Source organism: Erithacus rubecula, assembly GCF_903797595.1.
Source record: "Erithacus rubecula genome assembly, chromosome: 4".
NCBI classification, from domain to species: Eukaryota; Metazoa; Chordata; class Aves; order Passeriformes; family Muscicapidae; genus Erithacus; species Erithacus rubecula.
The window spans coordinates 66,075,864-66,091,522 of record NC_136686.1 but is presented as its reverse complement, the minus strand read 5'-3'; the positions used below and the strand labels follow the sequence as shown (position 1 = coordinate 66,091,522).

Sequence of the window (15,659 nt, the reverse complement as noted above, 5' to 3'; positions counted from 1 at the left end):
TTCAGCTACACTACACAGACACAGGACTAAAGTTAATCCTCTTTTATTTGGAAAAACAACACATCAGACAGGAGTTCAGCAGTAAGAACACCCACACCTTAGAGACTAAGCAGCAAGCTACTGAGACTTCACAACAGAGCTGCTGGGATAGCAAAATGATTTAAAATATCATCACAGAATGGTCTGGGTTGGAAGAGACCTCAAAGATCATGTAGTTCTAACCCCCATGCCATGGACAGGGACACCTTTCACCAGATCAAGCTACTCAAGACAGATGCAGAACAGAGTAAGAACAGGTAACTGTGGAAGGTAACAGGGAGCAGGTAGTAGGAATACTGTAGGAGAATGTGCTGAAGGCTGGAAACCTCTATTCCCATCCTATCAAGAAGAATGCAGCTGTTAAGCACCACTAATATCCAGCATCTTAAGTGTCTCAACTTCAGACAAATTGTTCCAGCTGCAGTTTTGGGGGAATTTGTGGCTATCAGAAGAGGTCTGCTCTGTTCTCTCCCCCACCCCAGCCTGATCAGCTCCCTGTCTGGGTTGGCCATGTGGCAGCACGAGCACCAGTGCCAGGGACACACTGTCCTGAGCAAGGGCAGGATTGACCCAGTTAGTGAAAACCCGCAGTTGTGTCAGCTTAAAGCAAATATGGGATGCAGCCTCAGTGTCTCGGGATAGATAGCACTTCTCTCCAAAGGGTGCTGGGAGGAGACAGCTTTAAATGGGTACATTTAAAGCTGAAGACAGCATAAAGAATGGCAGGAGGATGGGGGAAGGAAGGTTAATGTATTCCAAGACAAGCAAAATCATTAAGGATGACCAACAGAGCGATGGGAGATGCACACACTGACATTTAACTTCAGCTAGCCAGGTGCTGGATTAAAATGAAGCAAAATAAACATCCCCATGCATATTTTTCTGTCCTTCAGAAGCAGTGACAAAACCTAATGATGCTCTTGAAGACTCTCTAGCTAAATTATCCACGGTCTGTTACTACCAAGGCTTGCCTTTTATACTTGCTAGAACACAAAAAAGGCTGATGAAACAAGCTACAGCATATTCCTCCAGCTCACCTAAGTGATGCTGAGCTTCTCAGCCTCCAAAAAGGGACATGATTACAAAAATGAGGGAAGGAGGATTATCCACATCAAATCTGACAAGAAACAAGTGTCTGTCAGACAGAACAATACAAGACCTACAGTTTCTTACCAGGCCAGTCCTTCCACACCTGGAAAAGCAGAGCACTGCTGACAGCAGCCCCACTCTCAGCATACATTAAATAGAAAAAGATATTAAGATACAATAGCTCAAAAATGAGGCTACAAACATTTACTTCACAAGCACTGAAGAAAAAAAATTCCATTTTTGAGAGTACTTTTTCAGCACATTCTAAGACTTTGAGTGAAATTCCATTCAAGAAATCATTTCCACTCCAGCCTGCAATGAAGTGGAAAGAGGACAGCCTCCAGGCACTGAGATTAAGCCATGGCCAAAGCAGCAGAGCGAGGCAATGATAAAATCATCACCATCAGCACACAGCACTCCTCTGGCTGCTGCAGCATGGTGGTGGGCTCATCAGCTCCCTCCAGGCACTCTGTGAGACACAGACAGAAACAGCTCCCTGCTGCTTTTCCAACTTGCAATCCTCCCTTGCCCTTACGATTCAGGAGGAAGCTGCCAGTTGCAAAGTGCCCCTGCATTGCAGGAAGCTGCTCACACTCCCAGCCCAGCAAACACTCTGCTGTCTCAGGAGGGTGAGGATGAACATGGCAATTCTCAGCCTCACTCATGGAGCTCAGCACAGGGCAGGTCTCCACTGCTCTGTCTGAAGAGAAACCCTGAGCCAAACCCATAGAAAGCTATTTACTGCAGTTTTGGAGGACCTGCTGTAATAAGTTCTTTAAACTGTGCTCAGTTGAACAGCTTAGTCACAAAAAGATGGTGGGTTTTCATGGAAGACAACCCTTCATTTTCAAGCTATCATTCTATCACATTCTGAGAACCACTTCCAGCTTTGGTGGTACAAACCACACTGATGGGACTCAAGAAGGTACACCAGCATCTTTCCAAAGGTATTACAAAATGACTGATTAGCCCAGAATTAGAGAATAGCATCTCTGGTGCCAGCTATCCATGAAATTGGTTCACTAAGTCCCTGACTCTACTGGCATCAGACACAAAGTTTTCCTCTTACACCAGCACAAGTCTCCCATACTGAATGACTGCACAGAGTCAAAGAGCTCTACACCCACAGCCAAGAGCACCTCTGTTTTATCAATCCAAAACTGCTGCACAGCTCTTGAGAGTCACTTCAGTGCAACAGCCCCACTCTCTCTGTATCTATTTGATCAAGAGAGACATCACCCTCCTTTTAGGAGTTAAGAGCTGTTTATGCACCATGTTTTTAAGTAGAAAGCTTCCAAGGAAAATATTAATAGCAGTTCCAATGAAACTGACTGCCCTGCCAAGGTCCCACTCTGCAAAGGAAAACAGGCTCTGCCTCCAGTCACTGACTTCCACACAATTCTCCAAGGATTATTTTCCCCATAAGCAAAGAGCATCCTCATCCAAACACAGCTGAAACTTCTGCCTGAACACCAACTCAGTGGTGAGCTCCAACCAGAAACCATGATCCAGGTCACCACTGACAACTCCAGTCTTCTGCTTCCCTGCTCACCATTTGAGTGACTTTCCTGGAAGTTTAAGCCCACCCTCAGCTTGCCAACACTTACAGGAAGAACTTGTCTTTACCCACTCAAGTGCACCTTCTGTCATCTCTAGGGGAAAGAGACTTCAAAAGTAGCAGTGAGAAGAGATTTCATGAATTTTTATCCTTCATCACACACACATTCAAGCCCAAAAGCCGACAGCACAGCAGAAATGGAACAACACACAAACCTGCCAATTCTACTACTAACCAAACTAACATTCAAAAGAAGGTAATATTTCAATGTGCTTTTTTCAAAAAATAATGAATCAAATTCCTCAGATTCTCTTACCATTCACAGCTTTCTCTATCAGTTCTTCACAAGCATCAAAGTCCCCCTTCAACACCAGTTTGTCGTGCAGGTCTGTCAGCATGGGGTGCTCCAGAGCAATCTTGGTTTTCTTCTGCAGCGACTCGAAAGCCTCGGTGTAGTTGTGCTGCCGAAAATGCTTTAGGCAGAGGCGAATGGCTTCCTGTTCACGGTACTACTGGAACACAAGAAAACCTCTGAGACATGGAGATTCTTCCTCTGAGCAGCACTGCTGGCAACTACCTGGGAACCTGCCCAGAGACAGGATCTCTTACCCACGAGACTCGCAAGCTCATGGAGGGATGCTGTGTGAGACATTACAAGCTGTGCAGGTATTTACTTTCCAACAGTATAGAAATTACACAATTTGGTATCATCCAATTTAATAAGCATATAAGAAGAGAATGCATGATGTCCCAGATCTCTGGGGTGACCAGTATTTCCCCCCCATCTGCTTGGCCCTGCTGTTCGAGGCCTACACGAAGCACAGAGCAGGAAAAAGCCTTCGCTATCAGTGTTACATAATTTGATTGTATGACTCTTACATAACAAAATAATTTAGAGGAGTAAGTAGGTCACAGCTTTTCTAGAAGCAGAAGGAAAAAAAAAAAAAAAAGCTGTGAGAATGGGAATACTTGCAATGACCAGCACTCCTGCCACAGAAAGGCAGGAGGCTGACCCCAAATGCTGCGGATTCCTGAGGGTTTGTGATCAGCAGCACCAAGGATTTATGTGCATGTCAAAGTTTTAACTTCTAAATATTCTCCTGCATCTTGAAGCAGAACCTCTGCTTTCACACCACGGATGGAGCCACAGCTGCCCATCTCCCACTCAGCTGTGGGAAGGGTGAGAAAGGTGACAGAAAACCCACGCTGGGTCAAACATCCTGGCACAGACACATGAGGGAGTAGTAAACTCTGAGTAAGAGCTACAATTTTCAAAGCTACTAAGAAGACACATAAGAAACACAGATTTTTTAGTTGGTAAGTAGCAGAACCACTTATTTTAAATAAACTGCTCAAGCCTAAATTCTAAGGCATTAAAGAAAACAAAAATCTCAACTTCCATCCTCGACATACAACTACTGTGGCAAAAAGCAAATGTAACTTTAAGCATCTACAAGACTGATCAAACTGCAGACAAAAGATTCTACTCCTAAATGGACACTACTGCTAGAAGTGAAGTTTATAGTATTTAAATGAATAAAATCTTTCTGAAAACTTGGAACTAACACATCCAACAAAAATTAGTGCTCTCGAAAGAATGGCTCGATAGCAATAATCTCATAAACTGAAGCAGCCAAAAAGAAACACAGCCATGTGCTGTATTTTTAGTTCTTAATCCATCAGTATTTCACAGCTGCAAATAGCCAGAACTATGCATTTTTAGAAAACCAGTTCCCAGCCCACATAAAGGCCAAGGACATGTACTGATAAGAATGCAAGGCTGCAGCAAAGGAATATTAAAGCTAAAATAGTTTTACAGCACAACTGGCAAAAAAAACCTCCTTTTCCTTCTTTTCAAGAGATGCCTAAGACATTCTCTTTAAGCAAATCTTCCCTTGCAGGAGTCAAGGCCAAAACCAAATTAGACTTTTTTCTTCAAAGGGATAGCAAGCAAAAGGAGAGCTGCACACTAGTAACTACCAGTTCCTGCATTTTTAGTTCCTCCAGTTTAGAAATCAGACAAAGTGCAGACCTGGGACAGAGGGTACCTCCTCCCTTCCACTGAGCCTCTCATGACTGACAGACTTGGCTTAGATAGCCAGGAATGACTTTGATGGAATTCAGCCACTTGATGCAATATAAAAGTTTATGTTCAAGTGACACCATAGTAGTACTTCAGAAGTTAAATGTAAAAACTTGCTTTAAACAAAGAAAGTGTATGAAAAGTATGTAAAAGGCTCCTTTTTAAATGCTGTCATACAGCTTTAAAGAGATGACAACCCAAATAATAGCTTTGATCTGAAGCTGTAAATAATTCCTATGGTTAAAAACGTAACAAGAGGAAGAGACTAAGATATCAACACTGCCAAATACACTCATAGAATTAAAAATACATATGTGCTCATTATCTGAAGTGGCACCCAGTGATAAAGTGCCCCTTTTTAGGTGCTGAAGTATGCCCAATCCTCAGGAAAAAGGGATAAGGTTTTTTGCAGGCAGTAGGTTGAGCTGGACAGCAAGGAGAAAGCACTGAGGAATGTTTCAGTCTTGATCCATTATCCCAGCTCCACTCCCCACAGGAGAGGGAGGCTTTTGTTGGCACAAAACAAAAAGGAAGGGCAATGTGGTGTAGAACCTTCCTCTCATCTGATGACACAGGCAGTGAAGAATTATTACACTTCAAAGACTCTGAGATTTCCAAAAACACATGTGAAAATATTGCCACCATCTCAAGGAACTGGAAGAAGCAGGTCATCCTTTCTACCTTTCCCTAAACATGGGACAGCACATCCCTCTCTGTGGATCCAGCAACAGTGGCCTGTGCTGTGTGAGAGAACATCAGTGACACATGTACTCATCACCAAAAACTTGGCAGAGGATCCCAGCAGAGCCCATACCATCATGACTCAGTCTCTGCACTGCTGTTTGGGGCTCCAAGCTCCAGGAGAACAATGCTGGCACCCCTTGAAGAAGCTGCTGTCCCTACACACAATGCTGACCAGGAAAAGGGCCGATTCTATGGGACAAGATGGAACAAAACAGATGCAGACATCATCACTGCATGACTCCTGACCAAAAAAAATAAATAAAAATCACAGCTTCCTGCTTGCAGCAACTGGTCCAAACCTCCAGACACACTACCACGTGCAGAGCCAGCAAAACCATCAGCAGCTTCTGTCAACTGGACTTTTCAGAACTGGACATCCATCATCAGCTGACTCATGACCACAACACCACTTGGACCATAAAACAGCTGCAGACAACTTCCACTGTGCTGGTTATTTAAATCCTCCAGAAAGCAGCTCATGATGTTGGTGTAAATTGGCACAAGCCAGGCACCAGAGTCACACACAGCTGCTTCATCATTCTGGCAGCACCATGAACTGGTGAGGGAGTCTCAGTACTAATCATACACAACCTCTATCCCATTCTAAATTCTTCCTTCTGGAAGCAGAAACACAATGCTCCACACTACTCAGTCCTACTCAGCTGGGAAGGATGTCATCTCTGCAACACAATATGACTTTCATTAATTGTTCCAGGAAATCCAATGCACAAAATGTACCAATAAAATTGAGTTCTGGTTGTCAGTGTGCACTTCCCTCTCACAGGAGAGGCATCTCTTATACTCAATTAAATACAGGTTAAAAAGAAAAATAAAGTTTGGAATCCTTTGAACTTTCTGTCTATCAAATGACAAATGCCATAAATCATCTCATCTCACAGTCCAGTGGCACCAGCCCACTCTGTTCCAGGGTATTCAGCAAAAAGACAATAAGAGGGAAACATCTAAAGTGCAAGACACCAACATGAATTCTCTTTAAAAAAAGGTCATTTTTATGTCCTATAACCCAAAAGGCACTGGACTCCACAGACTGGAATTAAAAGAATCAGAAGGCAAGAAGAGGGAAAAACAGAATCTGGTTTTGTTAAGATTGACTTCCCTTCCAATACAAATACTAGTTTTCTAATATTGTCTCCTTTGGCTCAGTGTTCCTTTCTTTTATGTTCTTCTGATGGCTACGTGGCAGGTTTTTTGGGTGATGCTGGTGGTTTTGGGGTTTCTTGGGGCTGTTTTGTTGGTTGTTCAAAGAGAACAAACTGATAAAATTCAGAAAGTTTCCCTAAGGGTCAAAGTCAGCCATGTGGTTTCAACTATGCGTGTTTGCTGTTTTAATAGCTGATGTTCAAGGAATGAAAAGGTCACATCACTCCAGTAAGAGAAGTTTCACAAGACTCTGAGACTGGGAATCTTCAAACAAACAGGCATCTAAAATGCAGGCCTACCTTGCTGTACCAGTTGAGGCACGGCTGGACCACATCTGGATCATCAATGCCATTTAGTTCAACATACCAGATACTAAAATTGAAGCTAGGTCCCCAGGATAAGAGTGGAACTGGAGAAGAAATGAAAAGGAGAAAAAGGATGCATAAACATCAAGCAATCACTGTTGCAACAGAATGCTTTTAAAGTTTACACAAAATTCAGTGCTTCTGACTTAAGCTCTAGCTCATTTAACTCAGCTTAGGAAAAATTACCAAATACATCATGTTCAAGTTTGTCATTTAAAGCAACCTGTGCTGAGCAACATTAACACAGCAGATCATTACAAAGCAGAAGCTTGCTTTAAGCAGAAGAGCAAAAACACTATCATTAAAAACAGCTCCAAGAGGCAACAAGCTTTGACAAGGATGGGAATCACAAGCATACTAGTGACAGTATTTGCTCCTCATAGTACATTTATTTCCCCATTTGTCAGCAACAATTATTTTCCCTAATGGTGAAGACAAGAAGCTTGGGTATTTTAAATTTCACAAAATTAGTAACATCTGCAAGTTGTAGAGGAGCGAGGGAGGGATAACTGTCAGTTTCTAATTTAAAAAGTATTTTTTTGAAGCTTTAATCTGTGCAGTTTTCTTGCTGATATTATTTTAACTGAACATTGGAACAAATGGACTTGAAATACTAAAAGACCATGAAACACACTATGGCCTCTCACCTATGGCTTCTCTACCACTCTGGGTTAACATCTGTGGCCTCGCACTGGTTTTGTGGTTAATCTGCAGGTTAAGACCTGGTTCTGCTTTTTGAAGCAACTCCTACTCCCAGAAAACTTGTGTGTGAACTCTGACTCCTTAAAACTGCACTGAAATCAAGTGGTTTCATTTCAAATACTTTTGTTTCCTCTTTATTTGACTGTAAGTGATAAACAGGAAAAGACAGTATTAAAGTTGAATGAGCAGTTACCAGCAACAGCAAGGAGCCCACTACCTCCTCCCTTGCACTATTTTTGCCACTAAGAAATTGCTTGTTGTCTTTCAAACCACCATGAAATACCACTGAGATTAACCTGTTGAACTCATGTTTTTCTGACCTACTCCTTGTGGAAATAAAAACCCCAAACTCATCATAAAGTTGTTCTTGAGCTCTTACAGGTTCTTAAGTATTTGTACTTCAAACAAACTACATCTATGGTTGTCTGCAATGTGTTTGGGCACACAGCACATGTTCAAACACATGATTTTACAAGTTTTAGAGGGTGTATTTACAAACCTATTGCTAAAGACTCATAATAAGTTCTGAGAACAGTCAAGATCCAAAGAGACTTTGTATATGCTACTCTTAACTGATTTTAATATCCCTAAGAACAGAGATATTAATTTCTATGCTCTCAAACCATCTTTTCAAACTTGTTTTTTTAAACTTATTAAGCACACAGTGTGATGCTTTCAGAGCAGTTCCTTGTAGGTGCATGTTTGTGAAGAGAAGAGAGAAATGAAGTGGTCAGAAAAGCCAGGAGTCACCCACATGCCACACTCTGCCTAGGAAATTTCCTTCTTGCTGACTTTCATCCCCTGCACAAGCTGAGTGCTGCCAATATGGTAACTTAACACCATAAAACATGACTGCTGCTAAATTCAGGTTGGGTCCAGGATATCCTACCCATGACTGCAGCAATCTGACAAAATACCACATCTAAGGGCAACCCCTTTGGTCTGTCCTCAAACCTGAACACAAAGACCAGATCAAACTGAGGTTGAATTTGGCATTTGGTCAGCTATAAACATCAAAGTCTATCCATCAGCCCACTGAACTGAAACACTCAACTAAACCACAGACCACCTCAAATGGGCCAAGACCATACATTTCCTGATGGCAAACCTGAGGCCAAATTCCAAACTGAGTATTACCATCTTCTCTATCCACCATTTCTTTTCAGCAATTCTCCTCAGAACTTATATGAACTTCTCCCAGAAAAAAAATTAACAATTTTCCCTCCTCTATAATGCCAACTACAAGCCTTAAGAAGTTATTGGGATGTCCACAAGAATCTGGGGCAGCTCTCACCACAAGAAAAAGCAAAGTCATCAACTTAGTGATGTTTGTCTTCCCCACAGTTAACTCAGAGCTTCCAACAGCCTTTTTTACCAAAAGGAAAACACAAAACACCAAAAGTGGTGATTTCACCAGCAAGATTTTCATGGTGCAACAATCTTTTCTAAGGAAAGCACATTAAGCTGTACAGGGAAGGGAAGGCAACCACTTCCCCAGCACTGCACAGGCAGAGAAAACTGAACCTGATCATTGTAAATGACTCCACAGGAGCAGGAAAAGAAGCAAAGCTGAAGGTTGAGACTGAAATGTGATTTCTATTCCAGTTAGGCAAGCTGAAGTGTTCTGATGGATCAGCTCCCCATCTTTGAACTTCTTTCCTGACTCCCAGGAGACACCTCTCACCCTTTCTTCTGCCCTCTCTTTTTTGAGGTCCTCCACAGGAGTGCTCAGATCTTCAGAAAAATCTCCTTTTAGAGCACCCACAATCTGACATACTTGGAAAGAGGAGGCACTAAGTGCAGCATGGAAGCACTTTTTTCTGCACACCTTTGAGATGGAAAATCACTACAATCAAAGATGTTGAAAGCCTGAAGATAAATAATTCCTTCACTTTTTATCATAAAGCCACCTCACCATGTTTTTTTCCTGCAAGTACCACAGCAATCCATTCTAAAAGGTGTAACTGCTCAGAGCAGTTGAATTATCACTCCACAGTAAAAGGAGCTCAGAAAAGGAAAAATATTTTTTTCTTGAAAAATCAATATTCTTCTGAGAAACAGAAGGTTTTTGAGTCCCTTAAACACTTCTTAATCCACACAAGGATGATTTTAAGGGATACTTCTCAATAATAACTATGCCTAGACAAGGACTGCAACTATATAGAAGAGAAGATAATAGCAAAGGCATTACACCCAGTAATTTTAAATACCTCTCTCAAGCTAATTTCTGTGTTCCTCACCTGTAGGCAGACATACAAGCAGGTATGCTTGCAAAAATGAAGAAAATATCAATTTTAAAAGTATCCCTCATTTTTGTTCCATCAAAGCCTAAAAATCTTGAAGCCTAGTTACCGAATCCCATGCTAGTAACAAACTGCAATGAGAATCACACCTGGCATTTTTCAAGCTCTTTCATGGCAATCAGTTTTTACACCTTCTGCTTTCAAGGACACAGCACAGAAAAATATCTGCTGGGAGGAATCATGAGAGCAGAGCCAGAAACAAAGCTCACAGACATGACAAAGATTATTCTTTGATATTTTGTCTGGATAAATACCTTCTCTCTCTCTCCAGTTCTTTAATGAGGTGCTACATGAAATGTAAAAATTATCTGTCAAGTAGGTCAAAAGCCTGCACAACTGGGCATTTCAGTGCTCAGGAACTAAAGTTGAAGTTATTAAACTAACAGAAGTGGAAGGCTTTTCTTGAGAGAAGGAGAGAGGTTATTCTTTCTGCGTTTTATCAGCTGAAAATTCCTCTGATACGTCAGCAATGGAGCAGGAACTTTCCCTTCTCCCCATCTCCCTTCCAGCCCTGTGCCCCCATATAAACCCCACTGTTGTGTTGCTGACAGTGCTGTTGGAGATCCTCTGCTGATCTGTGGAATCATAAAGCCAATTCCTGGTGCAGGTGGTGAAAAGTCCCAAACCCAAACCTCCCTGATAGTGGGATTTTGCCCTGTCAGTCCCCAAGAGTCCAAAGGGCAGATTTTGGCCTCCTTTCCTGGCACTGTCACAAGGAACACAGCACGGTGCTTGAAATTTTGAGTTACTTTGGCTAGCAGCTTGGAAATTTTAACAAACTCAAAACATTTTCAAGCTGTGAATCTGAAAAATAACAGAATTTCGTAACATTGTTTTGCAGTTGTTTCACGGCAAAAACTGCTCTCACAACTTCATCAACAAAATGACACCAGCCATCAACCAGAGGCTTTCATAGGTTTGGGTGAAAAGATCATTTCCAGTTGTGCCTTACTAGAGGAATTTCTTCATGAAATTTCTGTCCTGAAGACAGCTTCAGGAAATGAAAGGCTATAGATAAAGGAAAACTCATCTCAAACCATAACCAGTGAGCAAGTGACAGCTCAATGCAAACCCAATATTAACAAAGATAATAATGTTTATTCATGAATGGTTTGGGTTGGAAGGGACCTGAAAGAACATCCAACTTCATCCTCCTGAGGTGGGCAGGGACACTATCCCAGGTTGCTCCAAGCCCTGTCCAATCTGGTCTTCCAGGGATCCAGGGGCAGCCACAGCTTCTCAGAGCAACCTGTGCCAGGGCTTCCTCACCTTCACAATCAGGAATTTCCTCCTGATACCCAATCTAAATCTACCCTCCTTCAGATAAGGCCATTTCCTCTTGTCCTATCACCACATGCCCTTGTGAAAAGTGCTACATGAAGACTGCATCCCAAGAAAACGAGGTACTCATGTAATTTCAGAGGAAAACATCCTGGCAATAGAAATTAATCAGCATTTCACATTCATAACAAGTTTCAACTCACAGCTACACTTTATTTCATCAGAACACACTTTCCTGGAATACAATTTACACATTCAAAAAAGCATCCAGAAATCTTTCCATTGGCCCCTTTAGCCCTCCAGGAACTACTTGCTGGTTTTTAGCCACTGAAAAATAATTTTCCAAAAACTTAATGCTGGAAGCTTCAGAATAAAAAAAAAAAAAAAAAAAAAAAAAAACAAAATAAAGTTTTTAAAAATTCATTTAACTTTCCTGATGCAGTCAACTACTCTTGAGGTTTCCTAAAGCCAAGCACTACAGTTGCTTCCAAAAGTAGCAGCCAGAAACCAGCCCAGTGAACAACTAAATCCTCTGCTTCTCTAGGAACAGGAAACCCCACAAATAATTACTGGATTCCCAGCCTGAAACTTTCAGTTCCTGACAAACATAAGAAGATTCAGAAAGAACACACTGGAGCAAAGGGCTCCGAGGGGAGCTCCTACACAGCCACTATCATCACAGTCTTGGCAAAGGAATTACCCAACACATCAAAACACTCTTAAATTCATCTAAATTAGCCAACAGGATCTTATCTCATTTCTCAGCAACTACCTCCTTGCTCTATTTTTAACCTTAAACAGCTAGTTCAAACCCAGTCATTCTTGTACTATCTCAGTAGGTAGGAATGGAAAGATAAATTTACTGAGCAAACTGAAAAGCTCCAAATCCTTGGACTAAATCCAACAACTGTAAGGCTCTTGTTCTCTCTGGCCTGCAGAAAGCAAGGAGAAGATATCCTCACCTGCTCCCATCACACCTCCCAGTACCTGGCCTTTGGGAGCACCCCCTCATCCCCTGCCCCAGCCAAACCAGACATCAGGGGGTACAGCCCTTCCCTGCCCCTGGGTGTCATCCTTAGCCAGAAGTGAGTGAATCGTGGTAAGAGCAGCAGGGAGAGAACAAGGGAGGCTTCTGCTGTTGCTTTAAGTGTTGCAAGCGTGTCTGAGAATGAAACTTTTCAAGCTTTTTCAGACTTGAGGGCTGTCAATGCTGAAACTTTCACTGGTATTTAGCTTAGTTATTTATTTAAAGCTCTATACAGCAATTGATAGGACAGTAAGCAGCTTCTCCCGCAATTAGTTGACTCAACAGCTTTATTTCTGAAAATTGCTCTATTTTGCTTTCACTCCCCAGGATCTAAATTATGAAGCTACTATTTCTTATTAACAGGACTTCACTGTGTTCCAATCTAACCAGCCTAGAAGATGATGAAATGGAACAGCTATTGTGGATACTTTTCCTGAGTACAATGAAGTCACAAGTGCCAAGACAGGCACAAGTATCAGAAGAGATTATTTTCTACTCAGAATGCTGAAAAAATGCATTTACCTATCTTAATGAATCGACAGGGGAACATCTGTTCATCAATTTTATGCTTCAAGGTGAATGTTTCTTTGTTATAATCATTCTTTAAGCCACTGTGGGAAAAAATAAATAAGGTTACTAAATCTTACCTTGTATTTTAGAACTAGCTAATAAATGCAATCTAGGTCATGCCTGAAACACGCAGCTTGTTTCCACACCACTCTGAATCATCAGTACACGTGCTGGACCGAGGCCTGGGCTGCTCTCCACCTACCTGTGCCTCCCTGGGAGGCAACACTGGGATTTTGGCAGGGAATTGGCTTTGGATCAGTGCTGCTCCTCTGCACCTGGAACCCTGAGACTTCAGCTCCTGATGTGCTGAACTGCACCTTTCCATTCTCAAGAGGGAGATGGATGAGATCTCAAAATTATCACCCTGACAAAGTGCTTTGTGATTCATTTATGGGCATTGTTTTCTAAAAATATCAAATGTTCAGTATAATTTATCAAAAATCTTAAGTCCATTTGACTATGATTAAACTTCAGCAGAAAGGAAATTATATTAAATGCCAATAATTACTATGATACTAAAAAGACCTCTTCCCCCACAATTGCAACAGCAATAAAGACAAATTTCAAGACTGATCTATCTAAAGAGGGTAAAAGTGTGGGAAGGGTTGTGGATAGATTCTACATGGTCTTGAATGACACCTGCAACACAGAATTTCCCATGTTTGTCCATGGCTACTCTGCTTGACTACAGATGATGTACCCCATGCATACCCTGGAGATGGACTTCTCTTCTGGAGGCCTCCCAAAATACACCAGCTCTTGCTCTTTTCTCTTGTATGCCTGGATTTTACCTCTCATTTCCCTTTCTGAAACAGCACACTCCTTAAAAGGCCCTTGCAAATTTGCATTAGCAACTACTTAGAAGTTCTGGATAACCTGAACAGCCAAAAGGCTCTTTTTTTTAGTCCCTATCACAACTCTACCAAATCCAACTAAACAAAGGAAAATGCAGGTTTCCATTTGTCTGTTTGGTTTATTGACCCATCTGAAAAAGGCAGAGCAGCTAACTAGTTCAGATCTTTAAGGCTGCAATGAGGGTTTTGACATGGGGAGGTTACTTGGGCTTTAGAAAGTTACTTCAAAGTCCCCTACACCCAGGAAATCATTTCTCCTGTGCTTCAAGCACATGGAAGGAAGGAATTGCAATCCAGCAACACTGCACCCAGCACTCAGCTCTTCCAAATCCCCAAGAGCTCACTTTCCACAAATCCTCTGTGGTTAGAGCAGGATAAGGAAGGCTCCTGGAGGGAGTGTTGGGATTGCTGCTCTCTGACCTGACCACAAACACAAGGGCAGCCAATGGCAGGGTCACACCCACAGCTCTGCCCCACTGCTGGCCAGACAAGGGGGAAGAGCATTTTGGTCCAGCCTTTATGATTCTCAGAGTTGATGGAATCATGTCTTACCTGGACAAGAGATCTGTCATATTCTCCTCATTCATCCCACCAAAGACTTTGAACTTCTTTAAATTGCAGACGTGTGTTTTCTCATATTTGCCAAATGTGATGCTTTGGACTATGGCAGGTCTTTCAAGCTTCAGAATCAAATACTGTGGAAGAGAAAATAGTGAGTTGGAATATTAAAGCCAAGGCTGCAAAACATGCTAAGGGAGAAACAGACTCCAAACACTCAGTTTGCAAAGCCAGAGAATGAAAGTGAAGATGAAACCTCCCCATTATGTGGCTTTTTTTTTGACCTTGGTCCTGGAACGAAGGAAAGGTTTTCAAAAAATATTATTCTAAAATCAGCTTATCTAGGAAAAAGATTTGGTTGAACTACTTATGCCTAGCAATTCTATTCAGAGCTTACATACATTCCTTTAAGTTGGATGCAAGGCTTGCTGAAATCTGGCAAATAGGATCAAACCACAGAGAGTGAAGATTGAAACGCCCACTCCAGCCTGAAATGAAACCTAAACTGAATGCACAATTAGATAAATACAGTATGTTCCACATGCTAAGAGAACATCAAATTACTTTTCCTCTCTGGATTGACGCTGTTTAACCACTGAACACAAAGTTTGGTGTGTGTGGAACACAGGAACCAACTGCTTATTAACCATCCCAAATAACAGAGCCACTTAATGACAGAAAAGGAGCTTTACATGGAAAAGGATGAAAATGTTCTCCCTTGTGAACATTTGCTCCCCACTCACACTGGCTGGACACAATCTGTCTATGAGTAGTCAGATTATTTATACTCAGGCCACAGCTACCAGCTTCACCAGCACTGCTGGAGGAAAAGATCTGCTCCCATGGAAAAGCAGGTGCAGGGAAGAACTTGCACCATTCATCAGGGACCACAGAGTACCTTCCCCTACCAAACAGCTCTTGGGGTGAGTCTGGAGACACCCTGTTCTGCAGAATACATCAAGTTTTATATCTGAAAACAATGTGTTTCACTCTCTTCCCTGATTTCTCAGAAATAAGCAGTGCACCACAGAGGCAAAGCACAGAATGACAATTACTCATCGTGCTGGATTTTGTTACAAAACCCTGTCATCAGGACTCCAGCACAAGCAGATCAGCACATTGTAGGACACTTCCCACCACAGGCTCTGCTGGTGGCCCTGTCCTCCAAGCAGCAGCACTGCCAAGCCAGACATGATGCCTGAGTTTTGGTCTCTCATCAATATCAAACAGTTATTTGCATGTGTGTGGCTGCTTTCTGTAGATCCTGAGTAGAGACTGAGTAGGATCTCCTATGCTAAACATCTTAGGATAGTATCTACTATCCT

General features: G+C 42.0%; 1 protein-coding gene across 4 annotated transcripts in view; it reads right to left on the bottom strand.

Moving 5' to 3' along the window:
- MKLN1 (muskelin 1) overlaps positions 1 to 15,659 on the bottom strand; it is a 92,509-nt gene that overhangs the window by 56,242 nt on the left and 20,608 nt on the right. Inside the window, exons 3-6 of one of the 4 annotated variants that reach the window (XM_079303976.1) lie at positions 14,329 to 14,471; positions 12,875 to 12,963; positions 6,974 to 7,083; positions 3,003 to 3,195 (exon numbers count right to left, since the gene is read on the bottom strand). In XM_079303976.1, the coding sequence (XP_079160102.1) occupies positions 3,003 to 3,195; positions 6,974 to 7,083; positions 12,875 to 12,963; positions 14,329 to 14,471 (535 nt within the window). Of the gene's footprint in view, positions 1 to 3,002; positions 3,199 to 6,973; positions 7,084 to 12,874; positions 12,964 to 14,328; positions 14,472 to 15,659 lie in introns of all 4 variants that reach the window. The other 3 variants (XM_079303977.1, XM_079303978.1, XM_079303979.1) reach the window with 3 other exon arrangements.